This window comes from Nyctibius grandis, chromosome W, assembly GCF_013368605.1.
Source record: "Nyctibius grandis isolate bNycGra1 chromosome W, bNycGra1.pri, whole genome shotgun sequence".
NCBI classification, from domain to species: domain Eukaryota; kingdom Metazoa; phylum Chordata; class Aves; order Nyctibiiformes; family Nyctibiidae; genus Nyctibius; species Nyctibius grandis.
In genome coordinates this window covers 25,891,530-25,918,143 of record NC_090694.1, presented here as the reverse complement: position 1 = coordinate 25,918,143, position 26,614 = coordinate 25,891,530, and the positions used below count along the sequence as shown (strand labels likewise).

General features: G+C 46.9%; 1 protein-coding gene across 1 annotated transcript in view; it reads right to left on the bottom strand.

Annotated features, from left to right (window-relative positions):
- LOC137675731 (mitogen-activated protein kinase kinase kinase 1-like) overlaps nt 1-26,614 on the bottom strand; it is a 159,712-nt gene that overhangs the window by 114,184 nt on the left and 18,914 nt on the right. Inside the window, exon 5 of the mRNA XM_068421921.1 lies at nt 25,536-26,195. Coding sequence (XP_068278022.1) covers nt 25,536-26,195 — 660 coding nt within the window. The remainder of the gene's footprint in view (nt 1-25,535; nt 26,196-26,614) is intronic.

Below are 26,614 nucleotides of genomic sequence, written 5' to 3'. Positions count from 1 at the left end.
TCCACCAGCACTCTCTGGGACCAGCCATCCAGCCAGTTCTGAACCCAGCAGAGTGCACCCGTCCAAGCCGTGGGCTGCCAGCTTATCCAGGAGAATGCCGTGGGAGACAGTATCAAAGCCTTTGCTGAAGTCCAAGTATACTACATCCACAGCCTTTGCCTCATCCACTAGACGGGTCACCTGGTCATAAAAAGAGATCAGGTTGGTCAGGCAGGACCTGCCTTTCCTAAACCCATGCTGACTAGGCCTGATCCCCTGGTTTTCCTCTAGGTGCTGTGTAATCGCACTCAAGATGATCTGTTCCATGACCTTGCCAGGCACCGAGGTCAGGCTGACAGGCCTGTAGTTCCCAGGATCCTCCTTCCAGCCCTGCTTGTGGATGGGTGTCACATTGGCCAGCCTCCAGTCATCTGGGACCTCCCTGGTTAGCCAGGACTGATAATAAATAATGCCTATGCCTCCACCCAGATAGAGCTGCTGAAGGGAGAGGCTGGAGTGCAGACCTCAGGCTGCAGGAAGTGCCTTGATCTTTCTCCCGGGGCAGGGATGGGCAGCAGACCTGCCTACAATAGAGATGCCCAGGTGGAGGACCTCCTACAGCAGGTGGCTGAGCTGCAGGAGACAGTGAGGAGACTGTGTGACATCAGGGAGGCTGAGAAGGAGTTGGACAACGGGGTCCAAGCGCAGCCTGCAGTGGCCCCACAGTCCATGGCTAAACAGATGAACCCCCCCCCCCCCCCCGCCAAACTCAGAAGGAAAGGGGGATAAAACTGCAGAAGAAAGTAAAGTTGCAAAGGCAAGAACCAGCAGGAGGAAGAGACTTCCCCCAAAGCCTGAGGTGCCCTTGCAGAACCACTTCAGTCCTCTGCAGTCTGAGGAGGAAACACCCATCGCATCAGGAGAGATGCTGGAGCTCAGTAAGGCAGCCCAGTGTGCTCCCCATATAAAGACCAGTGCTACCAAGAAAAAGCAACGGGTGATAGTGGTAGGCGACTCTCTACTGAGAGGCACAGAGGCACCCATCTGCCGACCTGATGCACTTTCTAGAGGTGTGCTCCTTACCAGGGGCTCGCATCAAGGATGTCACAGAGAGACTACCGAGCCTAGTAGAGCCCATGGACTATTACCCACTGCTACTGCTTGACATGGGCACCAGTGATACAGCCAAGAGCAGTCCAAGGCATATCAAGGAGGACTACAGAGCCCTGGGAGCAGCAGTAAAGGACTCTGGGGTCCAGGTAGTTTTCTCATCAATGCTCCCGGTCAAAGGGAAGGGGACTAAAAGGGACAGTCGAATTAGGCAAATCAACACACGGCTACAGGACTGGTGCCACAGCCAGGGGTTCAGCTACTTAGACCATGGGACTCACTTTGAGAAACCTGGTCTACTGGGGGCTGATGGGGTCCATCTGACAGAGAAGGGGAAGACCATCTTGGGTCATAGGCTGGCCAAGCTGGTGAAGAGGGCTTTAAACCAGAGTTTCCGGGGGAGGGGAATCTCAGACCATCCCAATTCAGCCAGTCCGATGCCAGGGCCAGCAATAGGTGCCCAGAGACTAGAGAAGGATGGCAGGTCAGCAGGAGAGTGCCAGAAGAGCAGCAGAAAGGAATTTCAGCCAGTAAGTCAGCTTCATTGGGTGCCCAACTGAAAGGCCTCTATGCAAACACACAGAGCATGGGGAACAAACAAGAGGAGCTAGAGACATGCGTGTGCCTGCAAGGCTATGACCTTATTGGCATCACAGAGACTTGGTGGGATGGCTCCTATGACAGGAGCGTTGGAAGGGAAGGATACAGGCTTTTTAGGAAGGACAGGCAGGGGAGAAAAGGAGGGGGTGTTGCCCTCTATGTCAATGACCAGTTCAAGTGCATGGAGCTCTGCCTGGGGATGGAAGAGGAGCCTCCAGAGAGCTTATGGGTCAGGATTAAAGGGAACTGGAAACATTATAGTGGGGGTCTGCTACAGGCCACCTGATCAGGAAGACCAAGCAGATGAGGCCCTCTACAGACAGATGGATGTAGTCTCAGGTTCACAGGCCCTGGTCCTCATGGGGGATTTCAACCACCCCGATATCTGTTGGAAGGACAACACAGCTGGGCACAAGCAACCAGGAGGTTCCTGGAATGCGTGGATGACAACTTCCTTCTCCAAGTGATAGAGGAGCCATGCTGGACCTTATTCTCATTAAAAAGGAGGGGCTGGTGAGGGAGATGAAACTGAAGGGCAACCTTGGCTGCAGTAACCAGGAAATGGTGGAGTTCAAGATCCATAGGGCAGCAAGGCAGGCACGCAGCAAGCTCACTACCCTGGACTTCAGGAGAGCAGACTTTGGCCTCTTGAGGGACCTGCTTGGGAGAGTCCCTTGGGATAAAGCCTGAGGGGCTCAAGAAAGCTGGTTAGTATTCAAGGATTACCTCCTCCAAGCTCAGTGTCTTTGTTTAGCCCATACCTGGGGCTAAAAAATAGCAGTTTTTTCTCTCACCCAATGTCCCTTCCCCAAATGAGGAAGGGAATTGGGAAAAGGAGAGGGAAACTTGTAGGATGAAGTTAACCAGATTTAAGGAAATGAAGAAATCAATATAAATAACAACACAAAACAGATAAAAGTATACTTATCCACAGATCACTGGCAAGCTGCTCCAGGAATCATAATGAGGAAGAGGGAGAAGGGAGGAGAGGCAAGAAGACCAGGAATAGCCCCCCACCTCTTCCCAGCAGACCCTCTCTTTTATAGTGAGCTTGATGTCAATGATATAGAATACACCTGTGGGCCAGCCAGGGTCAGCTGCCCTGGATTTAACTGCTGAGGGCCTTGATCACCATGGCTGGCCACAAACTGAAACCAAATCCCAGTGAAACCAGGACAGGATTCCACCCCTTATTCTATATAATTTAGATCAAGTCACTACTATTTTCCCCATCCCTCAACATACATACACATCCACACAGATACTCTCTCCAGTCCATGGGCCATCTTTCCAAGAAGCCCATTGAATCAATTCAGTCCAAATCCATGGGTTCCACTTCTCATATTAAAAATAATATGAGGGCAGGAAAAAAGAGTGTGGGATCCACTCAGTTAGCAGCTCGGAACCAGGCCTCAATACAGTGTTATGGACTGTTGAAGTTGGGCACAGCAAGACTGTGTATTGCATCTTGATCTTGCAGTGCATGTATCTGCTGCAGCCCACATTCAGGGTCTGGGGTAATTCTTACTATAATAAATGACACTTTGCATCATACAGTTATGGGCTATTCTCACCCAGAATTAAATCTCCTTGGGGTACACATTTAACTTCCCCATCCTCCTGCATCATCCACCAGGTTCACCCAAGTCCCTGAGCAAAAGCAATTACACACATGGGCTTGCCTTTGCTCGAGGCAGGAGGAATCCAAACTGTTTCCCCCAACATATTTCTTGCATGAACCACAGGGACTTTATCCCCCTCTACAGTGCACAACAGTTTGGATTGAGCAGGACCAGCCCAGTTGATAGATCCCCTGGTATTAACTAACCAGGTGGCCTTTGCTAAGTATTCATCCCATTTTTTGAAAGCCCCATCACCCATTGCTTTCAGTGTCATCTTCAACAGTCCATTACATTGTTCTACTTTCCTGGCAGCTGGTGCATGGTAGGGGATGTGATATATGCATTCAATACCATGCTCTTTAGCCCAGGTGTCTATGAGGCTTGTCACAGTTTAAAGCTGGGCCGGCTATTAAACCTGTGGCAGATGCTCTCTGTTATTCCCCCCCCCCACCAAAGGAAAAGGGAAAAGGGAGAGAGACTTGCGGGTTGGAAAGTTAAAATAGTTTTAATAAACTATAATAATGAAAAAGAGTATAATAATAATAATAGAAATAATCAAATATATGCAAATATATATACAAAACCAAGATCGAGCTCCCCTGAAGTCAGCCACGTCACCACCGGCACTGCAGGGCAGGCTCCGGGAAGGCCCAGGCTGGGCCTAGCGACATTCGAGAGCTGGATTCAGGAACGCACAGATTGGGATCAGGGGCAGAAATTTCTGAATTTCATTTCAGAAATGAGCCCCACTGTCTGACTCTATTCCTTCCGGAGTGCCATGTCACCAAAAAATCTGCTTTCCAAGGCCCACAATAGTGTTAGGGGCAGTGGCATGAGGCACAGGGTATGTTTCCAACCAGCCGGTACTTGCTTCCACCATCATGAGCACATAGCACTTGCCTTGTCAGGTTCGTGGAAGCAAGATGTAATCAACTTGCCAGGCCTCTCCATACTTGTATTTCAGCCATCACCCTCCATAGCACAGGGGTTCCAGCCGTCTGGCTTGTTTAATTGCAGCACAAGTTTCACAGTCGTGGATGACCTGTGCGATGGTGTCCATGGTCAAATCCACCCCTCGGTCACAGGCCCATCTGTATGTGGCATTTCTGCCTTGATGGACTGATATATTATGGGCCCACCAAGCTAAAAATAATTCACCTTTATGCTGCCAGTCCAGGTCTACTTGAGACACTTTGATCTTAGCAGCTTGATCCACCTGCTGGTTGTTCTGATGTTCCTCAGTGGCTCGACTCTTGGGGATGTGAGCATCTACGTGATGCCCCTTCACAACCAGCTTCTCTAATCAGGCAGCAATATCCTGCCACAATTCGGCTGCCCACATGGGTTTGCCTCTGTGCTGCCATTGTTTTTCTTCCAGTGCTTCAGCCATCCCCACAGGGCATTTGCTACCATCCACGAGTCAGTGTACAGGTAGATTACTGGCCATTTTTCTCACACAGCAAAATCTAGAGACAGCTGGATGGCTTTTACTTCTGCAAACTGACTCGACTCACCTTTTCTCTCAGCCGCTTCTGCCACTCATCATGTAGGACTCCACACAACACCTTTCCACTTTCACTGCTTGCCTACAATGCGGCAAGATCCATCAGTGAACAAGGCATGATGCTTCTCATTCTCTGATAGTCTATTGTATGGTGGGGCCTCTTCAGCACGCATCACCTCCTCCTCTGGCAACATTCCAAAATCTTTGCCTTCCAGCCGGTCCATCGTTACTTCCAGAATTTCTGGGCAATTGAGGTTCCCTATTTGGGCCCACTGAGTAATCAGTGCAAACCACTTACTCCACATAGCATCAGTTGCATGATGTGCAGAGGGGGTCTGCCCTTTAAACATCCAGTTCAACACTGGCAATCTCCCAGGAGGAACTGCACCTCAGTACCAATTACTTCTGAGGCAGCTTGAACTCCTTCATAGGCTGCCAATATCTCTTTTTCTGTTGGAGTATAATGGTCCTCTGATCCTCTGTATCCCCGACTCCAAAACCCCAGTGGTCAACCTCAAGTCTCCCACAGTGCCTTTTGTCAGAGGCTCCAGGTAGGACTCTTCTCCCCGGCTGCGGTATGGAGGACGTTCTTTACTTTTGGTCCCATCCAGACTGGTCCAAGGGCCACTGCATGGACTGTCCCTCGTTTAATTTGCTCAAAAGCTTGTTGCTGCTCAGGGCCCCATTTAAAGTCATTCTTCTTTCGAGTTTTTTCATAGAGAGGGCTCAAAATCTGACTGTAATGAGGAATGTGCCTCCTCCAGAAGCCTACTACGCCTAGGAAAGCTTGTGTTTCCTTTTTTGTTAGTTGGCACAGACATGGCTGTTATTTTGTTGATCACATCCATTGGGATCTGACAACAGCCATCTTGCCACTTGATCCCTAAAAACTGGATGTCTTTTGCAGGTCCCTTGACCTTTCCATGTTTGATGGCAAAACCAGCTTCCAGAAGGATTTGAATGACTTTTTCCCCTTTCTCAAAAACTTCTCCTTCTGTATCACCCCATATAATGATGTCATCAATACACTGCAGGTGTTCCAGAGCTCCACCCTTCTCCAGTGCAGTCTGGACCAGTACATGGCAAATGGTGGGGCTATGTTTCCGCCCCTGGGGCAGTCGATTCCACATGTACTGGATGCCCCTCCAGGTGAAAGCAAACTGTTGCCTACACTCTGCTGCCAAAGGAACGAAGAAAAACACATTTGAGATGTCTATCGTGGCATACCACTTGGCTGCCTTTGACTCCAGTTCGTAAAGGAGTTCTAACACGTCCGGTACAGCAGCACTCAGCGGTGGTGTGACTTCATTCAGGCCACGATAGTCCACAGTATCCATTCCCCATTGGACTTCACACTGGCCATATGGGACTGTTGAAATGGGAGCGCGTTTTGCTGATCACACCTTGGCTCTCCAGTTGACGGATCAGCTCATGGATGGGGATCAGTGAGACTCTGTTAGTCCGATATTGTCGTCGGTGGACCATTCTAGTAGCAATAGGCACCTTTTGCTCCTCGACCCTCAGCAGACCCACAATAGAAGAGTCCTCTGACAGACCAGGCAGGGGAGAGAGCTGTCTAATTTCTTCCATCTCCACAGCTGCTACACCAAATGCCCACCAGTACTCCCTCAGGTCCTTGAAATACCCTCTCCTCAGGTAATATATACCAAGAAGGCATGGAGCATCTGTGCCAGTCACAGTAGGGTACATCTGCCACTCAGTCCCAGTCAGACTCACTTCAGCTTCCAGTACAGTCAGCTCTTGGGAGCCCCCTGTCACGCCAGAGATCGAAATCGATTCTGTCTCTTTATAGTTTGATGGTATTATGGTGCACTGTGCACCAGTGTCCACTAGAGCCTTATACTGCTACATCTCTGATGTGCCAGGCCATCGAACTCACACAGTCCAAAGAACACGGTTGGTCCCTCTCCTCCACCTGGGTGGAGGCAGGGCCCCTCTAATCCTGAACATAGTGTTCATTATCAACATCTCTGTTCGAGCAGCTCACGTAGATCCGATCCCCATTATTCACATCTGGTAAATAGGGATCTGAAGACCATCTACGCTGTCTGGAGAGCTTCCCATGGGAAACTGGAGCAACAAATTTCCTGGAAGAAGCCCCATTCCTAGTCGGTTCACCTTCTAATTCATGTACGCGTGTCCGTAAAGCCGAGGTTGGTTTTTCATCCCATTTCCTCATGTCTTCTCCATGGTCACGCAGGAAAAACCACAGGGCACCTCATGATGCGTACAGTCTCTCTCAAGTAGGTCTTGCAGGGGAATGCTGTCTCCTGATGGCTGAGACATTCTTCGGTGCAGGTAGGGAGCAGGGTCTGTCCTCCATCTGGGACATTTTTTCCAACACTTCACCGAGCAGTTCTGTGGATTTCTCAGTCTGTTTTTCCACAGCTGAGACGCTGGCCCGTGTGGAGGAAAAGAGAGTGTCTGCATATTGCCGCATCCGATTATCTATGACACCCACCTTTGGTGCATCTACCCAGCTAAATAATGCTAATGAGTTGCCATATGACAGTGGTGTGGTCTGTACCCACTTGAACCACATGGGTTGGGTAACTCTGCATCTGGATCTACTGATGTCTGCTGGTCATCCAGGTCAGTAAAAATCAGCTCCCGCACAGCTATTCCCCTGAGACTCTTAACACCTCTCTCAATGGTTGTCCACTTGCCTGCGTGGTATATGACATCATCCCTAAAGAGATACCTGTTCTTCACGCTTTTCAGGAATCGTCGCCAGAGAGGGAGGGGCTCTGCACCACTTCCAAAACCCCTATCAATACCCACTTCTCTAGCCATTGGTCCCAACTGCTTGACTTCACTACCATCTAACTTGAGAGCATCGGCTCCATTATCCCAGCAGAGGAGCAGCCAAGTAACAAGTTGCTCACCGTCATGATGGCTGTAATCTCTACCTATGTCTCACAGCTCACTCAGGGATAGGGATCAAGTGGTTACCTCTGGCTCATCCTCCTGTGATGTCCCTGGTAGGCCATCATGACCTGCTCTTTTTGTAGTATTCATCTTCTGTACAGGGGTGACTGATACCAGCACTGCTTGAGTCCCTAGGTTGGCCGCATCACCCATCACTAGGGGCTGATTAGCTGCAGCCCTTGTTGCCAAGGTCTGGGTCATCGCAGCAAGTGCTTCCTGGAGTTGAGTAATCACAGTACCCAGTGCAGAGATCTGAATAGCCTCTGGGGTAGCCAGGGTGCCTGCTGTAGGGACTGGCAGGGTCTGAGTATCTGCTATTCCAGTAGTGGGTGCCGTGGCAGCTGTGGAGTGTGTTACGGTGGTAGCAGCAGCTGTGCTGTATCCACCCCTATAACAATGTTGAAGTGAGAGCAAGAATTGAAAAACATTCAAAAGGCCTGACAATATGAGCATGGTGGTTGAAACATTCCACGGGTATTCAAAATTCTCAAAAGCCAGTAAGATCAGCTTCGAGGGAAAAAGAACATACAGGTCAGCCATTCCATTCCATCGAAATCAGAAATGGCTCCAGTTCCAAACTAATTTATAATACCACAAACCAATGCCAAACCACATAGCAGAGTGATACCTTTAAGGCCATGCCCAGAAGTGACAAACCACAGAAAACCAGTAACAAACAACAGCAAAACCACACATTTTATTAGCCATCCCAAAAGTGACTGTAAAACCAAACACCAGAGAATTCCACCCAGTGGCCCTGCTACCAACACCAGCATGATTAATGTTTGTACCAAAAACAGTCAAATCTGAAAACTTCAACCATCCAAGACTCTTAGATCAAAAGTCTATGGTTCTCCCAGGTGATCTATTTACATTGGGCACCAAATAAACTGTCTTTGTTTAGCCCACATCTGGGGCTAAAAAATAGCAGTTTTTCTCTCACCCAATGTCCCTTCCCGCAATGAGGAAGGTGGCCTGGTTTGGCCTAAACCAGGCCAATTTTCCTTTCAGTGATTTTTACTTTCAGCTAAGTCTCCTCTAAGTAACTGCACTTTCTGAAAGTAATTGCATGTTTTGCAGACAGTGTCTGCTTCTAGGACTGATAACGCTTGAAGTTTGTAGTTATCACTGAGGCATTGGTAGGGATGTTATGCAGAAAGGCTCTTGCTGTACTTAGACTTAGAGAAACCAAGGTCACTGCTAAATTCCTCACTGCTTACGAGTGAAGAGCCGAAGGGGGGGTCGCAGCTGCAGGGAGAAGCAGACAGGGCAGGCGACCCAAAATTGACCAACAAAGGTATTCCATCCCATACACGTCATTCTCAGTATAAAGCGGGGGGATCACGAGGGTCTCGCTCTCTTTCTGCTATGGCCGGTGTCCAAAGAGGACTCTGTCCGTTTTCCTGCTTCCCCCGATTCCAGTCTGTGCATTCCTGAATCCAGCTCTCAACCGTCACTGGGCCCAGTCTGGGCCTTCCCGGAGCCTGCCCTGCAGTGCCGGTGGTGACGTGGCCAAGATAGGGGGAGCTCGATCTTGGTTTTGTATATATATTTGTATATATTTGATTATTCCAATGTTATTATTATACTCTTTTTCATTATTATAGTTTATTAAAACTGTTTTAACTTTCCAACCCAGAAGTCTCTCTCCCTTTTCCCTTTCCCTTCAGGTGCAGGGGGGGGGAGGGGTAGGGTTAACAGAAAGCACCTGCCACAGGTTTAATAGCCAGCCCAGCTTTAAACCATGACAGATTTATTGGCACCCAACCTGGAGTTCAAGAGCAGCTCCGACATGTTGCTCTGATAATTTGAATCCCAGCTCCGGCAGGAAGAGACCTGGAGAGCTCAGCTGAGAGAGTATCAGATTTCTTCCTTTGAGATTTACGAAGGGTTGGAAATTAAAACAGATAGCTAAGATGGTAATGTCATTTTTGAACACTGTGTTATCTCGTCTTTTTATAGAGTTTCTTTCACAGCTGAGCATTGCAATGCTGCCTTACCTGCCACATGCAGCGTATTATTGCTTCTTATGAATGTTTACATGTGGTCTAACAGTGGGCGCTGCTCGAAACGTTTCATTTTGCTATGGGGTTTGTTACATGTTTATGTTGTGGGAAACTGGGCAGTTACTATTCCATTCTCTTATCTCTATGACACAACGATGGGCAGCTTTAATAGCAAATTGGTAGCAGCAACTTCATCTACGCACTCCAGGCGCCCTTTAGCTGATTATATTAGTACCTTCCCCTTTTTTTGCCAAGATGATTCCACTAGATTCTGCAAAATTCAGATGGGGCATGTTTTCATTTTCAGTTGTCCTGAATGTGTTAAAGTTTCTGATGTGGTATAAGACTAAATGTCGGTTCAGGGACAGCAGTAGGTGTTATGCTGCCGCTACAGCCACTAAATCCACTCAAACCCCAGCATCTACCCAATGTGTACCAACTGCCCCTGTAACCAGGAAGAAACACCAAAAGAAATCAGCTAGTGAAGAGGGATGATGACTCAGAGCCTTCTAAGGCAGAGCCATCACATGACCCAGGTTAGGGCCCTTCTCAGGCAGAGTCAGGACCTGACACAGATGGGGGTTTACTTGATCATCTTTTTAAAGCAGACCCAGCACACAAGAAAGGTCCTCCTAAAGCAGAACTATCACAGAAGGAGGACTCGGACATAGCAATAACCTGCCACTCCTTATCTCTGAAGGACCTGCGAAATATAAGGAAACACTTCAGTCGTTATGACGGTGAGCCAATTATTACCTGGTTGCTCCGATGCTGGGATAATGGGGCGGATAGCACGGACTTGGATGGTAGAGAAGCCAGACAGTTGGGATCCCTGTCCAGAGACGGTGATATTGATAAGATGCTTGCAAAAAAGTCAAACACTATCAGTCTCTGGAGGCGACTCTTGTCAGCTGTAAAGAGCAGGTATCCCTATAAAGATGATGTTCTGAGCCACCTAAGCAAATGGACCACTATAGAAAAAGGTATTAACTACCTTAGAGAACTAGCTGTGCAAGAGATCATTTATAGACACCCACGGGACATTGTAGATCCTGTAAATCCTGATGAAGTGGAATGCAACCGATCCATGTTCCGGAAGGTTGTGAAGAATGCTCCACCGACATATACCCATACATTGTCAATATTAGTATAGAGAGAAGATGCTATGGCACGACCTAGTGTGGTTAAAATGGCTAACTGTATGCGACAGCATGAAGATATCATTTCTTCCCCACTGCAGGCACGCATCTCGGCTGTGGAAAAACTGACTAAGGAAGACAAGGACTCATTTAGACAACTGTCAGACAAACTGTCCAGGATAGAGAATAAACTTGACTCTCTACCTACACAGGCCTGCGTTGCAGCTGTTAGGAGAAAACACCCTCCTACAGGACCGGCTCAAAGGAAACAGAGCACGTCACGAGGTATCCTGTGGTTTGCCCTGAGTGGTTATGGGGAGGACATGAGCAGATGGCATGGACAACCTATCAGTACCCTACAGGCACGAGCACGTGAGTTGCAAGCTAACAGAAATAGCAGAGAGAATTTTCTTAGGAGGATGGCTGCTCCAGTTACCAGTGAGCAGGACTCCAGTCACGGTAGATGGGCCTCAGATCCCTATTTCCCAAATGTGAAAAGGGGAAATGAAGGTCCAATCCCTGTGAGCAGCACAAATCCATTTCTTAATTAGGGGGGCCCTGCCTCCAGCCAGGTGGAGGAGAGTGACAACCGAGTTTATTGGACTGTGTCGATTCGATGGCCTGGCACATTAAAACCACAAAGCTATCGAGCCCTGGTAGACACTGGCGCACAGTGCACCCTCATGCCATCGAATCATAAAGGGACAGTGTCCTGGTTTGGCCTAAACCAGGCCGATTTTCCTTTCAGTGATTTTTACTTTCAGCTAAGTCTCCTCTAACTAACTGCATGTTTTTGCAGACAGTGTCTGCTTCCAGGACTGATAACGCTCAAAGTTTGTAGTTATCACTGAGGCACCGGTAGGGATGTTGTGCAGAAAGGCTCTTGCTGTACTTATTCTTAGAGAAACCAAGGTCACTGCTGAATTCCTCACTGCTTACGAGTGAAGAGCCGAAGGGGGGTCGCAGCTGCAGAGGGGAGCGGACAGGGCAGGTGACCCAAAATTGACCAACGAGGGTATTCCATCCCATACACGTCATTCTCGGTATAAAGCGGGGGGATCACGAGGGTCTCGCTCTCTTTCTGCTATGGCCGGTGTCCAGGGAGGACTCCGTCTGTTTTCCTGCTGCCCCCGATCCCGATCCGTGCGTTCCTGAATCCAGCTCTCGACCATCGCTAGGCCCAGGCTGGGCCTTCCCGGAGCCTGCCCTGCAGTGCCGGTGGTGACGTGGCTGACTTCAGGGGAGCTCAATCTTGGTTTTGTATATATATTTGTATATATTTGATTATTTCTATTATTATTATTATACTTTTTTTTCATTATTATAGTTTATTAAAACTGTTTTAATTTTCCAACCCAGAAGTCTCTCTCCCTTTTCCCTTTCCCTTTCCCTCTGGGGGGAGGGGGGGGGATAACAGAGGGCATCTGCCGCAGGTTTAATCGCCAGCCCAGCTTTAAACCGTGACAGACAGAATCTATCAGTATTTCAGGAGTGACAGGGGGATCTCAAGTGTTATCTGTATTGGAGGCTGAAGTGAGCCTAACTGAAAATGAATGGAAAAAGCACCCCATTGTGACTGGCCCAGATGCTCCGTGCATCCTTGGCATAGACTACCTTAAGAGAGGGTATTTCAAGGACCCAAAAGGATATAGATGGGCCTTTGGTATAGCAGCTGTGGAGACTGAGGACATTAAACAGCTGTCTACCTTGCCTGGCCTCTCAGAGGATCCTTCTGTTGTGGGGTTGCTGAAAGTTGAAGAACAACAGGTGCCAATTGCTACTACCACGGTGCACCGACGACAATATCGTACCAATCGAGACTCCCTGATCCCCATTCATAAACTAATTAGACAATTGGAAAATCAAGGAGTGATTAGCAAGACTCGCTCACCCTTTAATAGGCCTATATGGCCAGTGCGAAAGTCTAATGGAGAATGGAGATTAACTGTGGACTATCGTGGCCCAAATGAAGTTATGCCACCGCTGAGTGCTACTGTGCCAGACATGCTAGAACTTCAATACGAACTGGAGTCAAAGGCAGCCAAGTGGTATGCCACCATAGACATTGCTAATGCATTTTTCTCTATTCCTTTGGCACCAAAGTGCAGGCCGCAGTTTGCTTTTACCTGGAGGGGTATCCAGTATACCTGGAATCGACTGCCCCAGGGGTGGAAACACAGTCCTACTATTTGCCATGGACTGATCCAGACTGCACTAGAAAAGGGTGGAGCTCCAGAACATTTGCAATACATTGATGACATCATTGTATGGGGTGATACAGCAGCAGAAGTTTTTGACAAAGGGAAGAAAATAATCCAAATTCTTCTGAAAGCTGGTTTTGCCATAAAAAGAGGTAAGGTCAAGGGACCTGCCCGGGAGATACAGTTTTTAGGGATTAAATGGCAAGATGAGCATCACCAGATCCCGATAGAGGTGATCAACAAGATAACAGCTATGTCCCCACCAACTAACAAAAAGGAAACACAAGCCTTCTTAGGCATTGTGGGTTTCTGGAGAATGCATATTCCAGATTACAGCCAGATTGTACGCCCTCTTTATCAAGTGACCAGAAAGAAAATGATTTTCAGTGGGGCCATGAACAACGACAGGCTTTTGAACAGATTAAACAAGAGATTGTGCATGCAGTAGCCCTTGGACCAGTCCGTATAGGACAAGATGATATTAATGTGCTCTATACCACAGCCGGGGACAATGGTCCTACCTGGAGCCTCTGGCAGAAAGTACCAGGGGAGACTCGAGGTCGACCCCTAGGATTTTGGAGTCGAGGATACAAGGGCTCTGAGGCCAATTACACCCCAACTGAAAAAGAGATACTGGCAGCATATGAAGGAGTTAGAGCTGCCTCAGAGGTAATCGGTACTGAAGCACAGCTTCTCCTGGCACCCCGATTACCAGTACTAGGCTGGATGTTCAAGGGTAAGGTTCCTACTACCCATCATGCAGCTGATGCTACATGGAGTAAATGGATTGCATTAATTACACAGAGGGCTCGAATAGGAAACCCTAATCGCCCAGGAATCTTAGAAGTGATCATGGACTGGCCAGAAGGCAAAGACTTCGGAATGCCACCAGAAAAGGAGGTGACACGTGCTGAAGAAGCCCCACCATATAATGAACTACCAGAGGATGAGAAGCAGTATGTCCTGTTCACCGATGGATCCTGCCGTCTTGTAGGAAAGCATCGGAAGTGGAAAGCTGCTGTATGGAGTCCTATACGACGAATCACAGAAGCCACAGAAGGACAAGGTGAATCAAGTCAATTCGCAGAGGTAAAAGCCATCCAGCTGGCTTTAGACATTGCTGAACGAGAAAAGTGGCCAAGGCTGTATCTTTATACTGACTCATGAATGGTAGCAAATGCCTTGTGGGGGTGGTTAAAGCAGTGGAAGCGAAGCAACTGGCAGCGCAAAGGTAAAGCCGTTTGGGCTGCGGAGTTGGGGCAAGATATTGCTGCTCAGCTAGAGAAACTACTCGTGAAGGTACGTCACGTAGATGCTCACGTACCTAAAAGTCAGGCAACTGAGGAACATCAAAACAACCAACAAGTGGATCAGGCTGCTAAAGTATTCCAAATAGATTTGGACTGGGAACATAAAGGTGAACTATTTTTAGCTCAGTGGGCTCATGACACTTCAGGTCATCAAGGGAGAGATGCAACATACAGATGGGCTCGTGACCGAGGGGTGGACTTAACTGTGGACTCTATTGCACAGGTTATCCACGACTGTGAAACATGCGCCGCAATTAAGCAAGCCAAACGGTTAAAACCTTTGTGGTATGGGGGGCGGTGGTTGAAATATAAATATGGGGAGGCCTGGCAAATTGACTACATCACACTCCCTCAAACCCTCCAGGGTAAACGTTATGTGCTTACCATGGTGGAGGCGACCACTGGATGGTTGGAAACATACTCTGTGCCCCATGCCACTGCCCAGAACACTATTCTGGGCCTCAAAAAGCAAATCTTGTGGCGACATGGCACACCAGAGAGAATTGAGTCGGACAATGGGACTTATTTCAAAAACAGTCTCATAGACAACTGGGCCAAAGAGCATGGCATCGAATGGGTATATCACATCCCATATCATACACCAGCCTCTGGGAAAATTGAACGGTATAATGGGCTGTTAAAAACTACCCTGAAAGCAATGGGGGGTGGAACCTTTAAAAACTGGGATAAGCATTTGGCACAAGCTACCTGGTTAGTTAACTCCAGGGGATCTATCAATCCAGCTGGCCCTGCTCAGTCAGACCTTTTACATACAGTAGAAGGGGATAAAGTCCCTGTGGTGCATGAAAGGAATCTATTGGGAAAAACTGCCTGGGTTCTTCCTGCTATGGGGAAAGGTAAACCCATTTGTGGGATTGCTTTTGCTCAAGGACCTGGATGTACTTGGTGGGTGATGCTGCAGGATGGTGAAGTCCGATGTGTCCCTAAAGGTGATCCAATCCTGGGTGAGAATACTTAATTCTGAACTGTATGATGTTAATTGCTGCATAGTAGCTGGCCCAGCTTTAAACTATGACAGAAGGGAACTGGGAAAAGGAGGGAAACATGTTGGTTGAAGTTAAACAGATTTAATGAAATGAAGAAAATCAATATAAATGACAACACAAAACAGACAGAAATATACTCATCCACAAATCACTGGCAAGCTGCTCCAGGAATCATAATGAGGAAGAGGGAGAAGGGAGGAGAGGCAAGAAGACCAGGAATAGCCCCCCACCTCTTCCAAGCAGACCCTCTCTTTTATAGTGAGCTTGATGTCAATGATATAGAATACACCTGTGGGCCAGCCAGGGTCAGCTGCCCTGGATTTAACTGCTGAGGGCCTTGATCACCATGGCTGGCCACAAACTGAAACCAAATCCCAATGAAACCAGGACACTCAGGAGCAATGCATCCCAACAAAGAGGAAGGCAGGCAAAAATGCCAGGAGGCCTGCATGGATGAACAAGGAGCTCCTGGATAAACTCAGGCACAAGAAGGAAACCTACAGAGGATGGAAGCAAGGGCAGGCAGCCTGGGAGGAATACAGGGAAATTGTCCACACAGCCAGGGACCAGGTTAGGAAAGCTAAAGCCCTGATAGAATTAAATCTGGCCAGGGATGTCAAGGACAAGAAAAGCTTCTATAGGTATGTCAGAAATAAAAGGAAGACTGGGGAAAATGTGGGCCCTCTCCAGAAGGAAACAGGAGACCTGGTTACCTGGGATATGGAGAAGGCTGAGATACTCAATGACTTTTTTTCCCCCCCTCAGTTTTCACCAGCAAGTGCTCAAGCCTCACCACCCAAGTCGCAGCAGGCAAAGGCAGGGACTGGAAGGATGAAGAACCACCCACTGTAGGAGAAGATCAGGTTTGAGACCATCTAAGGAACCTGAAGGTACACAAGTCCGTGGGACCTAATGAGGTGCATCCACAGGTCCTGAGGGAACTGGCAGATGAAGTTGCTAAGCTGCTATCCATCATATTTGAAAAGTCATGGCAGTCTAATGAAGTCCCCACTGACTGGAAAGGGGGAAACATAACCCCCATTTTCAAAAAGGGAAAAAAGGAAGGCCCAGGGAACTACAGGCCAGTCAGTCTCACCTTGGTGCCTGTCAAGATCATGGAGCAGATCCTCCTGGAAACTATACTGAGGCACATGGAAATCAAGGAGGTGATTGGTGACAGCCAACATGGCTTCACTAAGGGCAAATCATGCCTGACAAATTTGCTGGCCTTCTACGATGGGGTTACAGTGCTGGTGGATAGGGGAAGAGCAACTGATATCATCTACCTGGACTTGTGCAAAGCATTTGACACTGTCCCTCACGACATCCTTGTCTCTAAATTGGAGAGACATGGACTTGATGGATGGACCACTCGGTGGACAAGGAATTGGCTGGATTGTCGCACTCAAAGAGTTACAGTCAATGGCTCCATGGCCAAGTGGACACCAGTGACGAGTGTCATTCCTCAGGGGTCAGTATTGGGACCGGCGCTCTTCAACATCTTTGTCGGTGACATGGACAGTGGGATTGAGTGCGCCCTTAGCAAGTTTGCCAACAGCACCAAGCTGTGTGGTGTGGTCGACACACTGGAGGGAAGGGATGCCATCCAGAGGGACCTTGACAAGCTTGAGAGCTGGGCCACATGAATTTCAACAAGGCCAAATGCAAGGTCCTGCACGTGGGTCAGGGCAATCCCAAGCACAAATACAGGCTGGGTAGAGAATGGATTGAGAGCAGCCCTGAGGAGAAGGACTTGGGGGTGTTGGTTGACGAGAAGCTCAACATGAGCCGGCAATGTGCGCTTGCAGCCCAGAAGGCCAACTGTATCCTGGGCTGCATCAAAAGCAGCACGGCCAGCAGGTCGAGGGAGGTGATTCTGCCCCTCTACTCTGCTCTCGTGAGACCCCACCTGGCGTACTGCATCCAACTCCGGGGCCCTCAACATAAGGAGGACATGGAGCTGTTGGAATGAGTCCAGAGGAGGGCCACGAAGATGATCAGAGGGCTGGAGCACCTCTCCTCTAAGGACAGGCTGAGAGAGTTGGGACTGTTCAGCCTGAAGAAGAGAAGGCTCCGGGGAGACCTTCCAGCAGCCTTCCAGTACCTGAAAGGGGAATACAGGAAAGCGGGAGAGGGACTTTTTAAAGGGCATATAGTGATAGGATGAGGGGGGAATGGTTTTAAACTGAAAGAGGGTAGATTTACATTAGATATTAGTAAGAAATTCTTTACTGTGAGGGTGGTGAGACACTGGAACAGGTTGCCCAGAGAAGTTGCGGATACCCCCTCCCTGGCAGTGTTTAAGGCCAGGTTGGATGGGGCTTTGAGCAACCTGGTCTAGTGGAAAGGTGTCCCTGCCTGTGGCAGGGGGGTTGGAACTAGATAATCTTTAAAGTCTCTTCCAACCCAAGCCATTCTATGTTTCTATGATTCCTACTGACTGGGGCATCTGATGTGCCTTCAGAGCACAGAAAACCTACTGTATTGAACTGTTAATTACAAATAAAAGGAGAACTTACAGGTAGAAGACAACAAATTCATGTCTGTTCTGTACAGAAGAGCTATTTTTCCAGAACTATATGCAGACATTGAAATATCTTTTTAACAATAAACTTATGCATATTAATGTAGTTTTAAACGAAACTGCATTCAGCCCCACTGTTTAAGAACCAGCTGCTCACATATGCATTTCAAGTTTGAATTTCCTGACAATGCATTTCACACAGCTATAGGAACCATCACCTATGTTTTATTTATATAAATAATCCAAGAAAATTAATAAGCAATATAGATCCTTAATATGGGAGATCCTTTTCGAATTTTAGCAGTGTTTCAGTGAGCTTCCATGCTAATCACAACTGCAATATTTTCTTACATTAAGCAAACACATCTTTTAGTCATAGGCTAGACATATATAGAGATATTTACTTCACTGAAAAAACAAAAGTTTCATGTGTATTTTATGTAATCAGCATCTTAAATATTCCCATATGTGGTGGTAAAGTTTAACTTGCAACAAGAGAAAAAAATGCAACTAATATTAGTATCATACCTGGCAACTCCATGGTCTAAAAAGATGAAAGAAGGTAAAAACATGTAAAATATTAACTGAGAAAACTGTCACTGACTACACATGAATTTTCAAAGCATGTATTCAGAAACCAGAAATTAGAGTACTGTCATAAATCAAAGCAATTAGTATATTGTCTTAACCATGACAGTAGACAAACACTTGCCTGCTAGAGTACATTCACCTGACAAGGTCAATAAATTCTACATGAACTGCAAACTGGAGGTCACTGCAAGTTTCACCACACATTTCAGGTATTTGAATTTTGTATGCCTCTTTAGATACAGAACAGGTAAATATTACCTGAAGGTAATGGGGAGAGCCTATTATCCACTAAGCTTTGACGCTTCCCTTTTAAAGAATACAAAGGATTACCAAAATAAAATTCTGCAGGCATTTATTGGTAGTAGAATGGGAGGTAACACTCATTTGTTTAAAAAACAAAACTGTTTCTCAAATTATTTTTATCACAAATTAGATTTTTTTTTTCTTTCAACACCAAGCCCTTTCAGCATCTGAAAGGAACAATTCTGAAGATACAAGCATGATGGTCATAACAAAAATCCTCAGAGCTTAAGAGGGTATTTGACAGAAATTACTAGTGAAATTAAATGCATATCTATGGGTCAAAACGAGGAATATTAGTTGCACACCTTTGAGGGTTAACTACTAGCTCACAAAAGGACCTGATCATCATTGCTGACAACTGAGCAAAGACTCATTTCAGTTTGCTCTAAAGCAAGATGACAGGATGCTCAATAGGAGAATGGAAAAGAGCTCAGGAAAAAAAAAAAAGTCAGATGTGGTCAGATGTCAGCATGGTCTAGCAGACAGAACCCATTTCTCCAGCACTCTATGCCCACCTTCCACAGTAACCCTGGTTAAGTTACAAGGAGATGGAGTATCAGCAATAAATACTCTGAAGTCTACTGATAAGAAATACTAGGGAAGAAGTGAAATCACCTGGTGTAGTAGGTATATTAGTAGCCATTCCACTACAAATCAGAATATTAGGACAAGAGAGATAAGAACAAGCAGTATTATATGCAAGATTTCAATGAATTATGAGAATAGTTTACACTTCAAGGATACAAAAGAAATACACTGAGACAGCGTGAAACAAGGGTAGACTGACTTGAATTCCAGTTTCATCTCATAGCAGAGAAACCAGAATGTTCAATGACAAATTTTAAGTTTGAAGAAAAACACCACTTTTTTACAAACACTTTCAAATCTTTAGCGATCAGATGCTGAGCACTATCAAAAAATTGCACATTTCTGAGCAAAATTAAGAGGGAGTGATGGCTGTGTCAGCTTTTAAGACAATTTGAAAAGTGTTTCATCAGTTTCCAGACAGAAGGTAAACAATTCCCAATTTCAAATGATTCTTAAGTATTAAGTAAATAGAGCTGCCTTTTTTTTTTCAGGACATTTTTCAGTCAAGATCCAACAAAGCTGATCTTCCAAAAAAACAAGCAAAAATACCCCAAAACACCCACACACACACCCAAACCCACAAACTTATATGAAAAAATAATCAAGACTATTCAGCACCAAGCAGGATTCTCCAGTTCTGCAGGGTGGTGAGACAGGAAATCACAAGTGTCCTACAGGCAACATGCTCAGCCTCCAGGTAAGGATAAAAAGGGAGGGAAACAACAGAAAGCAACTTTTCACTTAACCATGTTAAGTCCTAGTCACCTAGAGACAAGTAATGAAGCCCTCTTAAAGGCTTTCTGTCCACTTTGCCTCGAGCAAAAGAATGAACTGTAATTCTAGAGTTGAGAGCAGATAAAAAGTAAAATAAGACAACCCTTGGGTCTTCACAGAGAATCTACTAAGAACAGAGATTAGCATTAGAAACTCCAGAACTCAAACCAGATCCATTCTCTTATCACCCCTGCTGCTAAAAACTATCTTTACAAGTTTGTTTAAAGAACAGTTACATTGCAACAGATAAGCTTATATAAAATATAAATTAAGCCACATTTCATCAATACTGGAAGCCAGCAAAAGCCAACAGAAGCATTCCCACAGTCACCCCACCCCCAGCTGCTTGTTTCAACTCCCACCTCATCCTCTCCTGCCCTGGGATAAACTTTTGCACAGCTGCACCATTACCTTTACTCCAACTTCAAACAATAACAAATGCATTAGCACAGTAAAAGATCTCATGAAGTTCAAATCCATCATACTTTTGAAGATCAGTTTTTCCTTCTGTATCTTGTACTCTACATGTTTGAGCTTTGGGCAAGACACAATTGCACATGTCTACACACAGGTATCACACAGAGAAGTACCTAGATTCCACTGAACGACAGTGAAGACTGAACTTTTAGTATCACTAAATCCAATGAGACAGAAAGCTCCAGATTAGTTACAATCCATTTACTTCGCATAGAAACAAATAAACTGCCATACCAAATCAAACCATTTAAGCAGAACCCTACCACTTGCAATAACTAATAGTAATAAAAATCAGACATGGTAGATGGTGACCCTCTTCCAAGAACACTCTCAAGCCACAGAGCACAGAAGAGGTAGGAGGTGAAACTTCTCTCACAGTAGTATTCAGCTTAAACCGGAAGCAGAAAATTTGGTGGCCTATTTAAACAGACAGTAAAAAAATATCCAGCATTATGGACTCAGTTAAAACACATACAATTATATTTTACCTTAGCTATTCTTCGCCAAGGTAAATAAGCTATATTGTTTACCTTAGCTACATTCTGACAACATGAACAGAGAACATTATCATTTCAGTAAAGAAAAAAAAAAAAGCACAAACCTTGGCCACGCTGTGCTTTCACTGTACTTGCTCTCCCTCTGTTCCCACTCCACTGCCCAGTCCAGTGCTCTGTTAATACATTCATGCCCTCCTCTGAAAGTCACCAAAGGTGCTACAAATTGATAAGCAGAGCTCAAACTGATAAGCTTTTAATAGTAGATATAATCAAAACTTCAGTTTCAGTGTGTCTTTGGTCTCAATGCAAACAGCAATTGCAGAAAATACAGCATAAATATCTACAAAGGTTGTCTCGCACCTGAACTGACAAGTCTGCCATAGCTAGCACATGCATTTTCAAATTCAAACACTTAGTTTTCACCCAAATCACACAGTACACAGTTACTGTATGCAGAGGAAACCAATTGCAGCATTTCCCTCTTAATTTTTATAAAAACAGGGTTATGGCAGTATAACTAATCCTGTACTTGGGGATGTAATAAGTCACCTACACCAATTTCAGAGACAAATAAACATCACTTAAAACATTCAAGCCATTTAAGAGAACATTGTTAAGGTCGCAGAGAAGGAGGTGCATTTTGCCTACGTGGATTTGCCCCAAAACAGAAGTTATAACTCAAGTTACAAGAAATGATACTACAGTTATCACTGAACTCACTGTTAGGATCTTTTTCTATAAACCAAATGAATATACTGTCAGTATAGACATGGGATAAAAGGTCTGAAGTGCTTTATCTTGAAGCTGCATTTCCTAGTAAAACAACTCCCTCCTCCTCTTACAGTGATATAAAAAGATAGCTTATAGCATTCACAGCTTTTAGTGAAAAAATTTGTTCTACTGCCCTGACAAGCAGAATGCTTGAGAGATTAAAGAAAAAAGTAATATTTACATTTAGGACTTAACAGCAGAGTCAGTTTTCCTTCTCAGCTTCATTCTGAGGCTCATGCAGGTCTTCCAGCATAAACAGAAAATCTATTTAAAAAGAAAGTGACTGTAATACCAGAGACTGATAGGAGGACTTTGGAACAAGCACAGTATCGTTTAACAAAAAGTATATCCTTACAGGAAGGTACAACTACTGTATTTAAAAACAGAACAGAAAACCTCCACATTATATATTATTTTGTTTATGCCCTTCAGTTCGCCTCTTAAATGTCTGGGCAACAGCTGCATACATATACAAATTTAATGTGTAATACACTAGCTGCTACTCACATACAAATTAATCTCCCTCCTTCAGCTACAGCAAGTTAATATTACAATAAGGGCAGACAGATGTTTTAAATTCTTTATATGGCCTGACAAAGTAGTACTTCGTCTAACATCTATTTACTGGTAACAAGACATACAGAATTATGGATATACTCTACATGAGCATTTATAGGATAATTCTGAAAAAAATCGCTATTAATGCTGCCACGTATTTAAATTTATTGTGAATACAGTTGAAAAGTAGACTATCTCACTAAAATACCAAAGAAAAAAGCACTTGACATTTAGCATTTTCTATGATGTGTTAACATCCCTAGTCAAATGCGAGAGCACATTTAGGGAGAAAGGTTTTAACTCATACACATTCAAAACACTGACTTGTCCAAATGCAGGCACTTAAAAGTAAGCAAAACTGTCCATGTGAAAGGAAAAAAAATCCACAGCTGCTCTATCATTGCTGCTATGGGACTGACTAGCAAGGATGGACTCAATTTTTCAGCATCAATGCAACATATATTGACCTTCCCAAACCTCTAATATCAAGCCTAACTCCCACTTACTATCACCAGGAGACTCCGAGTTGTTTTAAACGTGTTCCAACACTGATTATTTTCCTAGAAAGCCATGAAACCAAACTGGGAGGAGTGGCTGACACACCGGAAGGCTGCACAGCCATTCAGAGACCTGGACAGGCTGGAGAGTTGGGCGGGGAGAAATTTAATGAAATATAACAAGGGCAAGTGTAGAGTCCTGCATCTGGGCAAGAACAACCCCATGTACCAGTACAAGTTGGGGACAGACCTGTTGGAGAGCAGCGTAGGGGAAAGGGACCTGGGGGTCCTAGTGGACAGCAGGATGTCCATGAGCCAGCAGTGTGCCCTTGTGGCCAAGAAGGCCAATGGCATCCTGGGCTGTATTAGAAGGGGTGTGGTTAGCAGGTCAAGAGAGGTTCTCCCCCTCTACTCTGCCCTGGTGAGGCCGCATCTGGAATATTGTGTCCAGTTCTGGGCCCCTCAGTTCAAGAAGGACAGGGAACTGCTAGAGAGAGTCCAGCGCAGAGCCACAAAGATGATTAAGGGGGTGGAACATCTCCCTTATGAGGAGAGGCTGAGGGAGCTGGGTCTCTTTAGCTTAGAGAAGAGGAGACTGAGGGGTGACCTCATTAATGTTTATAAATATGTAAAGGGCAAGTGTCATGAGGATGGAGCCAGGCTCTTCTCAGTGACATCCCTTGACAGGACAAGGGGCAATGGGTGCAAGTTGGAACACAGGAGGTTCCACTTAAATATGAGGAAAAACTTCTTTACGGTGAGGGTAACTGAACACTGGAACAGGCTGCCCAGAGAGGTTGTGGAGTCTCCTTCTCTGGAGACATTCAAAACCCGCCTGGACGCGTTCCTGTGTGATATGGTCTAGGTAATCCTGCTCCGGCAGGAGGATTGGACTAGATGATCTTTCAAGGTCCCTTCCAATCCCTAACATTCTGTGATTCTGTGAAACTGGATACAATTGTATTATGAGATACAGTACATAAAACTCCTGACTCAAGAGACAAAGATGGTGCTAAGAGTCAAAAAAAGCCCAAGACACTTGCTAAAATTCATACATGATTTCCCCCCCCCCCCCCCAAAAAAGAAGGGTTAGTGGGAAATCTTAAGTACAGAAGCATTTCTTATATGTTAGAACTACACCATATCAAGTATTTTTACATTGTCCTAGAAATATACCAAAATGCATCAGAATTGCTGAAAATTCATATAAACAGGATATTGGCCTAGAAACTAGTTTTTATTACAGTAGTCCCAAGATAAGTCAACCTTTAAAAAAAATATCCTTGAAGTTTAACTGCTACAACTAAAAAGAATACACAAGCCATCTGTTCAAACTGGAACTAGATTTCTTATGAGGTTTAAATAATTAGCCAAACTGTAAGGCAGCACTAAAATAGGTCTTTTAATGTTAATACTAAGTCCTTAAACTACACAGTCCATATTATATAAAACCTTACAAGAAATCCATATGAAATTATCAACTTCACATCAAAATTACATCATCACAACTGCAGTGCCTTCCAACACATATACCAGTTAGACCTAGCAAGTGCATATTAAAGCTGAAGTGTGCTCTCAAGTACTTAAACTGCTTCACCATGGACATGCTCACTTTCACCTTAAATACTTCTACCAAATAGGCATAGTATGGGCAGTTCTATAAAACCTCAAGAAACTGGACTTATCAAATAAAACACATGGAAGGCAAACAAGGACTACAAACACAAGGGCACTAAATGAAACCACTCAAATGTATCACCTAGACTGAACCACTACAAAATTACTTTCTAAAAAAGGGACATTTATGTCTGAAAGCCTTCCCCCTCACCCTTACTAAGAATTAAAGAAATCAGTTCCACAATACCACGATGCTGCAAGTTAGAATTAGACTTCAGAGAAGTCCTTTTTTTTTTTTTTAAGGAAAAAAAAAAAAACACTCAATTTTGCGCAGCAAACTGCTAGGAAAGTGCAGAAAGTGGTCAGGTAAGCACCCAAAGCAGAAGCACAGCTGCCGCTTGAACCACGCCGCACCCTCGCGCCCTACTCTGGCACCGAGGCGAAAGAGCTACAGAAGAGTTAACGAGCTTCACTCGCAACCGAGATCCAAAGGCTGACACACCCGACCCCAGTCCCCGCCACTACCACAAACGCAAACTTCAAAGCCTTTTGGGACTCCAGCAGAAGTTAAGCACGTAAGCACCCCCACACACGGCTCACCTCCCGCACAGCTAATCGCCCACGGCACAGGGACGCGCCGCCCCGACTCGCTCCTCCGGCGCCGGCTGCTGGGCCCCGCGCAACCCCGCCGACAGCTGCGGGCGGCCCGCGGGGCAGCCATTCCCTCAAGCACGCACCAGGTGCTCCACGCCCCAAGGGAAGGCGAGGGCTGACCGCCACCCCCAGCCCTACACTCCATGGGCGGCTCCCGCCACCCCCGCACCTGCTCCCGGCCAGGCGGGGGAACGGGGCGCCCGCGCTCTCCCCGCGGGAACAGCCCCGCCGCCTCCACTGCCTCCCCCCCCCCTCACCACGCGAGGGTGGACGGCTCCATCCTCCGCTCCACGGTGGGGTCGGTCCCCGCCAGCAGCGGTTCTATGAACTCGGCGCAGCGGCTGTGGGAGGCAGCTGGGCTGGCGGGGCTGGAGCGCGGCCCAGGCAGATAGTGGAGCAGCAACGTCTCGGGAGGCTCCGGCAAAGAGGAGGAGGACGAGAAGGCAGCGGCAAAGAGGGACGTCTCAGGCAACCGGTCCAGCTCCCCACTCCGCACTTTGCGCGGCTGCTTCCGTCTCCAGTCAGAGCGCTGCTCCTGGCAGCCGCTGCCGCCCGCCTCCCGCAGGAGCCCCCCACCACTCTCAACGACACTCGCTGCGCCCGCACCACCCTTCAGACTCCTAGCAGCGGCCGTCTCCGTACTGCTACCCGAAGATAATCCCGACGACGAACTGCGATTCCCCACCGCCGCCATTTTCTCCAACGAGTCACATAGGGCTCTTAAAGCTCGGGGGAAGCTAACACTCCCACCCACTACGGAAACGGCGTAGGGAGGGGGTGGGAGGCGGGCGCGGATTGGTAGCAGCAGACGGCGCGGGGTGGGGCGCTGCCGCGGGCCGCTACACCTACAGGCGGCCACCCCACCCGCCCTCGCGCAGGTGTTGGCGTCGCGCTCGCTCGTCAGGGGCAGGGTCTGGCTGCCCACGGACGGACGGGTCAAGCTATGCCTAGGACCTGGCGAAGGTGCTGGATAGGGAGGGTGTCCCAGCCCCTACGTGGCACTTCCTATGTGCAAGAGAGAGGTGGGTATTCCGGGGGCCTTGAGGCGTGGAACGGGCCAGCCACCACCCTATGAGGAGTCCGCGCTGTGGGGTAGCGCGGGGAAGCCCTTCCCGAAACTCGGGCCAGCTCCTAGTGGTGCCGCGCCCTAGCTTGCAAGACCCTGTATGTGCGCTCCCTCTCCCTAGCACTCCCAAAACTTCCCCAGGTGACGTCCTCCCCGGGAGCCAGCCAAGAGGCGAGGAAGGAGCAAAATGCCTGCGGTGCCTTCCTGTGCTGCAGCAAGCTGCGGGGAAATTGCTGCTGTGCCCAAGCTTACCTGCTCATTCGTCTCTGG